Below are 9,568 nucleotides of genomic sequence, written 5' to 3' on the forward strand. Positions count from 1 at the left end.
ATTTTAATCCCGATATTCTGCTGAGAGAAAAAACGAACCCTATCGATACAGTCACCTCGGATTCCACACCAGCCCCGATTTCATGTATTTTATCCGTTGCCATCAAGGCAACTGGTTAAAGCTGGAACAAAAGGCCATTTGATCTTGCAAAGGTTTTCTTACACACAACTTCAGAATTCAGACAGTACCAGAGGGGAAAAAAAAATCTGTGCGTTGATCGGGGGTGGGGGGGGTTTGGAAAAATAGGGCGGTCATTCTCGGAAGGTTGAGAATGGGAGCAGAATGGGACTGGGCAGGAGGAAGAACTGGACCCGGGGCTGGCACTCACCTTCCAGGGGGCAGAATCGTGTCACCTTCTTGGGCATCAGCAGTCCGAGCTTGTGGCGACAGTAGGTTTCCCCGATCTCCTGGCGGCAGTGTTTGGACTTGGAGCGGGACAGGGCGGAGATGGCCTCTTTGCCCGAGATGTCGCACTTGGGGGGCTGGTCGTACTTGAGCTCGGGGGAGCCGCCCCCGCTTTTCCTGGTGTGGGGCTGTCTTGGGGCATCCTTCCCACGGCTACTGTTCACTGCGGCTTTCTCCCCAGGAGGCAGCGCCTCGGTGGTGCCTTTGCCTGCGAACGAATGTCCCTTCCCCTTCTCCTCCTGCTCCAGCTTCCTTTTCAAAAGCTCTTTCTGTCTACTCGGAGCCTTCTTTGCCAACTCAGGCTGGTGCTTTTGCTTTTGAGTCCTGGGTGCGAAGTTGCTGTTGTCCACATTCTCAAAGTCTTTGGGGACCGAGTTCTCATTGTTGCTGTCTGTTCGCACTTTCTCTTTCGGCCGGTGAGAAAAGTAGCCATCCTGGAGAAAACGGGAAGGAACACAGAAGAGAAACATCACTGAGTGGTCATGCTAAGTAGGTTGGCCCTTGCAGAGTGGGGCACAGAGGTTTGGAGGTCTGCGCCCCGGTTTCACGCCATACCTTTGCTTACAAGCTTAACTTCAAAGTAGAGTTTTCTCTCTGGACCTCAATTTCCTCATCTGGAAATATGAGACGTTCCAACCAGAGATTAAGGCTTTGAAAACTCTCCAAGGCTCTGTGATTCTGGATGCTTTGTTACTAACAACACCCTCCTTTTCAGTAAGTTCCCTTGATTGTCTCTGCCATTGGATTATGGACATTTTGTTGCAGTTTCCTGTTTAAATTCTAGGAGAGAGTGCTGTGGTGGTTTATTTGAGGGCTGGAAACGCCATAATAAAATTATAAGGGAAGAAAATATTCAGTGGGATATGACATACATTCCATTGCCTTTAGGACATGCTCACAGATCTATGCCCGTAAGAGAAATCAGATGGAGGGAGAGACATCCGATCTATTTTGGAGGGGAATGCATCCTTTGCATTATGATCTTTACAGTGAATCCCAGGGGGGACGCAAGCTTGTGACACTCTTGTGTTTGTCCTTTGACTCCTGATGTTTGTACCTGGAGCAGAACGGACTAAGTCACCCGGGGGGGGGGGGAGGGGTCAAGGGAAAGGCCAAGAGTCATTCTGGAGACAATGCATGGTATGGACCTTTCCAGGAAGGCAGGTGGCCTCAACTCAGCTTCTCCATGCATAGGTAGGCCCTGGCCATTTTGAGCTCAGAGCAAATGCACCATTCAACTAATACCCTGCATCGTTTCCAAAACATGTTGTTGCTGCTTAGAGCCCATTACCAACGCCTTAACCTGAAAGAGTATCCACTTTTCAAAGCTAGCCCCAGAGCGGACCTCTAAAGCCACAGAGAACGCTAACTGGCTCCATAAATCTACCCTCGTTGCTATAGAAACACAACGGCCATGAGTAGCAATTTGAGGGAAGATCACCCCTTTGGTTGTCTTAAATGTGCCTGAAACAGTTCCCAGGGAAGAGGACAGTGGGACGGAACAGCAGAGGCAGGGGCGGACAGGGCAGCCGGCACGCCCCAGGGCTCGGACTCTAGCAGCTCGGACTCTAGCAGCTCGGCCAACGGTGGCCCCCGTGGCCCAAATCCTGTGCATCATCTGCTTTTGTAAATAAAGTTTTATTGAAAAACAGCCGCACCTGTTCATGTGCTGTCTGTGGCTACCTTCCTACTATGATAGCAGGAATGAGCATGGCAATATTCTCCATCTGGCCTGCCTAAATAGTTCTATTTACCCCTTTAAGAAAAAGTGTGCAGACACCAGCTCTCGAGGAGTAGGAGTTTCTTGGTTCCCATCCTCTGGGCTTGGTTTACTTGTCCCTGTCCCCAGGGCCCCCATTTGGCCCCGTAATGGTCTGGAGAAGAAACCATATCGGCTGCCTCCTTCTTGCCCTTTCTCCATCTCCCGAGCACTAAGCACCCTTTTCTCCTACGTAGAGAGGCCTTAAGAACGGAAAACTGACTCTTAAAATTCCTCACGGCCACTCTGTAAGTTGGACATTGCTCTCATGCTCATTTTGCATGTGAGGGAACAGACTATTCGCGACTTGCCCGAGGTAACCCAGCTGGTGGGTGGTGAAGCTGGGATGGGGCTGCAGACCCATAGCCTAGGTGACCAGGTCCACTACCCACTTCCAGGAAGCTACAGAGCCCCTCTGACTCCCATCCCTCTGTCCCCGTAAGCACCACCGCCTGGCTTTGTACCACAAGATCTGGCTCCCTTCCCAACAACTTCTGCCCAGCTACATGGATCTGGAAGAGCCATGTTACCTCCGTATCTCAAGTCTGGCCAGTGGCCCATCGGATGGCAAGGAGTCACACAGAAAGCGGGAAAGTAGGGCCACAAGTCACCAAGGGCTCTAGGCGGTAGGAGCTAGGAGGTAGTGGGGAAGAGAGGAGGAAAGATACTAAGAAGGGAGAGGGGAGTCAGTACTGGGTCACAGCATGGCGGCTGGTGACACACAGGGCAGATATTATAATCTGGTCTGTGAAGGGGAAACTGTCAGTTCTGACACCTGGTTCCAGGCTTTCTTACCTCCCCACACACCTTGCAAAGAATCACCCCTGGTGGGGTGCTGTTCCTGCTCCTGTCACCTAACTGAACCCCCCTGATGTTCACCTTTCCCCTTCTTTCTGTCCAGAGGCCCTTAAAGAATCCCAAGCAGCTTCTCAGCTGCCTTTTCTGAGCACTAGCCACCAGCCAGGCACCATATACTAAGTGACTCCCAGGTATCACTCGCTGGATGCAATGACCCCATAAGGAGGTATTCTCCTTGCCCTTTAACAGAAAGAGAAGCCCAGGCTGGTCGCTCTAACATTCCTGAGCACACATCAGGTGCCAGGGAGCAAACTAAGCCCTGGCATGTGCTATCTCCTTCATGCTTCAAAAATAACTTGCAAGGTAGATACTACTATTCTCCCAACCACAAAAGAGGCGGGAAAGCTCGAGGATGTTCGGGAACTTGCCCCAAGTCATCTGGGAGGACGTGGTGAACTTGTACCTGTCTGATTCTAAAACTGCCTCTTCTATTTGGCTGAGAGGTAAACTGAGGAGCATTTAGCGATCCCTTCTCTACTGGGGGGGGTGCGATGGGTATCTCCCTCTTTGCTTGTATTAACCTAGGTTGAGATGGAAGCGGATATGGGGGGGCTGGTTTTCCATAAGGCTCTTGACAAATATTTTAGTTCTTTCTCATCTAGGCACGTGACAGGGCTGTATTTCCCATACCCCACAAATTAGGCACAGCCAAGCAACTTGCTGTGGTCAAGACCAGTGATCAGAACCAAGGCACAATTTGCCACATTGCCCTTTCCTCCATAGCATCCAACCACACTCCCGACGCTCAAGGTCCTGCATCCCTGAATGAGGCTAGTGTGGAGCAGAGACCAACTCCCGAGGGGCAGAAATAAACCTCTTATGCTTTCCATCACTGACATGTGGGGATCTTTGTTACTGCAGCACAGTCTAGCTCATCCTGACTGATACAGGAGCCCACCTGATCGCCTTTCTGCCTCCTAGGTGTCCTCAGACACAGGAGCCAATTTTTGGATGGTGTTTTTTCGTTTTGCTTTGTTTTTTGGCTTCTGACACAGAATGAGCTGGATGAGTACCAATGTCCAAAAATATGAATTTAAATTCCATCCCTAAGCTAGGAGTTAACATGAAGGCACAGAGTAAGAGGAAGAGTCTCTGTCCTTGCAGTCATCTGCATCCTCTCTCATCAGACACAGCCTAAGTATTATTCTTGGGTTGCTCTCTTTCCTCATTAACGGGGGATCGCAAATCTGGACCTGAGCAGAAAACCTCCCTAAACTACCGATTTCAAAAGCTCACATTCTCTACCACTTTCTGGCAGAACATCTCCAAGCAAAACCAGACACAGGAAACACTGCAATCAATGAAGCTAATCTGACCATCAGAGAGCGGCCGATTCCTCTGGTTAATCTGTGATATCAGGACCAGGCGCCACCATCAATTCTAATATAACTCTTGATTAATATGCGTCGTCTACTCAGAGAGGCCCCCACAATGGGGATGATTAGCTCAGTGTGGCCCCGTGGCCTTCCGCCCGGCCCCAGACACTCCACAGCTGCCAAGGGAAATCAAAAGATTCGAGTGTAACAGGGAAGGGAAAGATTTGTGTTCTGGACTGAAGAGTTCACAGATATTAGACAGCTTCCAGAAAAGTCAGTGAGGGGCACAGTCAGCAAGAACCACACATCTTTCAGAGGCCCAGAACCCCCTGGCTCACTGAGTCAACTCTGTTTCCTAGAGTAGTTGATGAATTCTCCCTCAGTGTGTCCCCACTCTGTTTTCTTTATTTCTTTGAGAAAGTGCGCACAAGCAGGGGAGAGGAGCAGAGGGAGAGGGAGAAGCTGACTCCCCACTGAGCAGGGAGGCTGATGCAGGGCTCAATCCCAGGACCCTGAGATCATGACCTGAGCTGAAGGCAGACGTTCAACCGACGGAGCCACCCAGACGCCCCTGTTCTTTCTTTGGTAAATTTTATTTTATTGTGGCAAGAACACTTAACATGAGATCTACCCTCCTAACAAATTTTTGGCTGCACGATGCTGTATTGCTACCTGCAGGTGAGACGTTGTACAGAACATCTCTAGAATGTATTCATCTTGTATCATTGAGACTTTATGCCACTGGATTAGCAATTCTCTACTTCCTCCTCCCTCAGCCCCTGACAACCACCGTTTTACAGAGTTTCTGAGTGGGACCAATTTAGCTGTCTCACAGAAGTGGGCTCATGCAGTATTTGCCTTTCTGTGACTCGCTTATTTCATCTTGCACACGGTCTTCCAGGTCCATTCATGCTGTTGCATATGGCACGATTTTCTTCTTTTTTTTCAAGGCTGAATAATATTCCACTTTTTGCATATACCACATTTTCTTTATCCACCCATCCCTTGATGAACATGAGATATCCCTTCACCTTCCTGGTAACTCTTCACCTGCACACCAAAGGTAATTAGGTCTCTGCTCTTCTCGTTCTGGAGAATCAAGACCCAGAATTCCCAATCCAGGTTGCCTTCCCTATGAAAACCAACCTTGGGAGGTTTCTAGGCAAATACATGCAAGATAACCATCATGTCCTCAGCACCCACGTACTCCCCCCTCCCCACTCTGGCCCTTCATATGCCTTGTGTCCTTAATCCTCTCAAATACCCAAGGAAGCAGGCAGCAATAGTCCTACTTAAGGGGAGGAAACAAGGCACAGGGAAGTTAAATGACCTGACTAAGGTCATGCTGCTAGAAATGAAGTGCCTCAAACCCCCCCACCCTTGTGCCTCAGTCACCTCATCTGGTAAATGGGAACAATGGTAATACTTAACCTCATGGGTATTTTAGTGAGGATGAATGCACGTCAGACTTCCCCAGAATGTGTCTGCCACTCAAAGCAGGATGAAGAATAACCACTGGACCCATATTAGGTTTGCTACCAATTAACACTGGGTCTCAACCATCCCGCCCCTGATGGCCTCTGCCTGGAGGACAGGCTGGTTATTATTTCCTCATTATGATCGACTAGCTGTGTCCCCTTGATTCTTAACCAATCCAACACTCTCACCTTGAGTTATTTATGTAAATGCAACTCTTTGACTTATTTTATTTTAATGTACTTATTACAATGATTGTACATTCAAATATTTGCTTGAGAGCTCCAAAACTCTAATTGCTCTGCTGCTGCCTTACCTCTAAGCTGCTGCTAGGATCCATTTTTATTCTAGAGAAATAATTAAATGCACTAATGTCCTCCATTCCCATTCAACCTTGGGCACGTTTGGAGCCAATTTCAATCAGGTAGAAATATGCAAAACACAATATGGCTCTGAGAAGCAGGGTACGTGACCCGGGCTGCTGTTTGGAGACAAACCTGGGTCTGCCTCTGCCCCTCCCTGGTTCTCCAACGTTCAGATTTCAGGGGGAGTCTCTCCTCACCCCATCGACTGAATCCGGGTCCCTTGGTCCTGGTTTGGAGAGGTGGAGGTGGGTGGCTGTGTTTTTTTAAATTATGCACTCACTGATAAACATTTCTTTTTGTGTGTGTGTGTGTGTGTGTGTGTGTGTGTGTGTTTGTAAAAAGACTAGACAAGGAGGGAGAAGACCTGGGTACTTGTCTTGCTTTGGAGATTGTCCAATTTTCCCTTCTGTAAAATGACAGGTCCTGTAAGCATGTTACTAAACATTCTCTGAATTAGGCATTAATCAATATGACTGACTAACAAAGTTCTGCCATTCCAGCTCATTGGGAAATAATCTGATGGACGCTAAGAGACCGGGGATAGAGGAATAGATGGACACTTCCGGGGGGCATCACGTCTTCTCCGTGACCCATCCTTTCATCATTATCTCCAGCAGCTCTTGGACCCGGGACACATCATTTCATCTCTCTGTGTCTTAGCCTCCTCAACCAACCGGGGGCTCTGAGGCTGGCACCTACCTCCCAGGAACCGAACTGACAAAGTACAGAACACAGTGCTGGGGGGGGTAGGGAGGGGGGATGTCTGAAGAAACATGCATCTATTAGAAAACACAAGTACGGTGCTTAACCGTCCCACGCTCCATCCTAAGCACCCTCCACCCCCCCGGACATACTAATTTGCCGAATCCTCGTGATGATCCTATGAAGAAGATGCTCCATTTTTTTCCCCATGTTTTGGAGGGGAGCACTAGGGTCAGGGATGTGAGGTGTCTGAATCCAGATCTAAGAAGGGGAGCAGCCAGAACTTGAACCCAGGGAGTCTGGGTCCAGGGGCCACACCCACCCACACCACACAGCCTCTTGGCAGCCATGAGGAAGAAGGATGATGCCAAAGGGAAACCCTGGCCAGGCAAGCTGTCCCACCCACTCGCTCATCACAACCAGTTTATGGCTTCCTTTTGTGCCACGGAGACGCTCAGCCAGATGAGTGGTGGTTTGCTGTTGAACTCAGTGTCTGAGGCTTCATTCCAGTCACCAGGGTGACCAAGACCACTGGGAGGACACTGGGGTAGAAGCCCGCACCTGTTTCCAAAAGGACCTCAATGCCAGGACAGAGGAGCAATGGAGGGGCAGTGTGCATGGCTGTGCCCTATTAGAATATGCAATTACCCAGGCTGCCAATGCAAATAGACCTAACCCAGGCCCCCGGCCCAGCTCACTGGCATGCACAAAATGTGGCTGGGCTGGCCAGCACTTGAAGCCCATGGGCCATGCTGGGCTTGGGCGGGCCCTTCTTTAATAGGACTCTGAATAATAAGCTTGGTGCAAGTTAGCAAATTTAGTTATGGTAACAGGAAACACAGCAGGGGGTAAGGAAGGGCCCTGGCTTGGAATCCAGCCTCCGCCCCTCGACCCCAGGAGAGAGGGAAAGATGAACTCTCAGAGCCTCAACTTTCTCATTTACAAAAAAGGGGGTAAGTGGACCTACTTTGCAAAGGCGAGGTAGAGATTAAATAATAGGGCACACTTATATTTAATTCTATTTAACCAAAGAACATTTAGCATGGTGCTCGATATATATTCAGCACTCCGTAACTTGGAGCATGATGACATTTTTAGCTGGCCCCTTGATGTCATTTGATGAGCAGGCCCTAAGTGTTTTGTAAAGGCAGGGAGGGGAGGCAAGGCATAGTGCATTCGCATCTGGCCTCCGCCACTTGCTCAGTGGGCGGCCCTGGGCACAACACCTAACTGTGTGACCCTCAGTTTCTCTCTCTGTAAAATGGGCATAATAACTAGCAACTCCCTCATGGGGGCTTCTCTGAGAGTTAAAAGAGTTAATACATGCCAAGCATTTAGCAAAATGCTGAGAACTTGGTCAACGTTAGCTATAATTTATTAAAACGGAGTTAAGTCTTGCAATTGGTCTAGTGTGGCGGTTCTCGAAGCGTGGTCTGGGGATTCCTGTAGGTCCCTGAGACATTGTGGCGTGGGGGGGAGGGGGGATCTTCGGGTCATGATTTCCATCAAAAGACAAAGACGTCCTGTTCCTTTTTTCTCTCTATCCCTCACAAGCACACAGTGGAATTTTCCAGAGACCACACAAGGTGTGAAATCACAGCAGATTGAAAGCAGGAGCAAATGTGAGAATCCAGCTGTCTCCATTAAGCTGGATATCACAACGATTTGCAAAAATGTAAAACAATGACTCTTTTCACAAAGTTTGTTTTTGTTGTGGGAAACATACATATTTTTCATAGGACTGTTGACTTGTGCAGAAATGTAATGGGTGAGCACTGTTATTTTATTTTATTTTATTTTTTTAAAGATTTTATTTATTTATTTGAGACAGAGAGAATGAGAGACAGAGAGCATGAGAGGGAGGAGGGTCAGAGGGAGAAGCAGACCCCCCGCTGAGCAGGGAGCCCAATGTGGGACTCGATCCTGGGACTCCAGGATCATGACCTGAGCCGAAGGCAGTCGCTTAACCAACTGAGCCACCCAGGCGCCCCGAGCACTGTTATTTTAATTAATAAACATTTTAAGAGTACCTTAAATGTCAATATGTAGTAAATAATATGATATATTGATATATGATCAATATGATATGTTGATATGATAATGGATATGATACATAGACATATGTATATATACATATATATATACACACACACACAAAAACAAAAGCTTTTTGGGAGTCCACAATGTTTGAAAATATTCGGGGGTCCTGAGACCAACAAGTTTTAAGAATGCTGGCATAGGGGCGCCTGGGTGGCTCAGTTGGTTAAGCGACTGCCTTTGGCTCAGGTCATGATCCCGGGATCCTGGGATCGAGCCCCGCATCGGGCTCCCTGCTCAGTGGGGAGCCTGCTTCTCCCTCTCCCACTCCCCCTGCTTGTGTTCCCTCTCTTGCTGTGTCTCTGTCAAATAAATAAATAAAATCTTTTAAAAAATTAAAATAAAATAAAGGTACTGTGTAAAAGTTAAACATTACAACTTTTTTTTTGTCGGTGACACTGGTCAAGAAAAATGATGTGTTTGGGCGCCTGGGTGGCTCAGTTGGTTAAGCGACTGCCTTCGGCTCAGGTCATGATCCTGGAGTCCCGGGATCGAGTCCCACATCGGGCTCCCTGCTGAGCAGGGAGTCTGCTTCTCCCTCTGACCCTCTTTCCTCTCATGCTCTCTATCTCTCATTCTCTCTCTCTCAA

At 48.5% G+C, this 9,568-nt stretch overlaps 1 protein-coding gene across 1 annotated transcript in view; it reads right to left on the reverse strand.

Annotated features, from left to right (window-relative positions):
• XYLT1 (xylosyltransferase 1) overlaps positions 1 to 9,568 on the reverse strand; it is a 292,085-nt gene that overhangs the window by 122,805 nt on the left and 159,712 nt on the right. The window contains exon 3 of the mRNA XM_081819949.1: positions 329 to 839. Within this exon, the coding sequence (XP_081676075.1) occupies positions 329 to 839 (511 nt within the window). The remainder of the gene's footprint in view (positions 1 to 328; positions 840 to 9,568) is intronic.

The sequence above is a fragment of the Leptonychotes weddellii genome, chromosome 5, assembly GCF_054177405.1.
Source record: "Leptonychotes weddellii isolate Sample4059 chromosome 5, ASM5417740v2, whole genome shotgun sequence".
In the NCBI taxonomy this organism is placed as follows: Eukaryota; Metazoa; Chordata; class Mammalia; order Carnivora; family Phocidae; genus Leptonychotes; species Leptonychotes weddellii.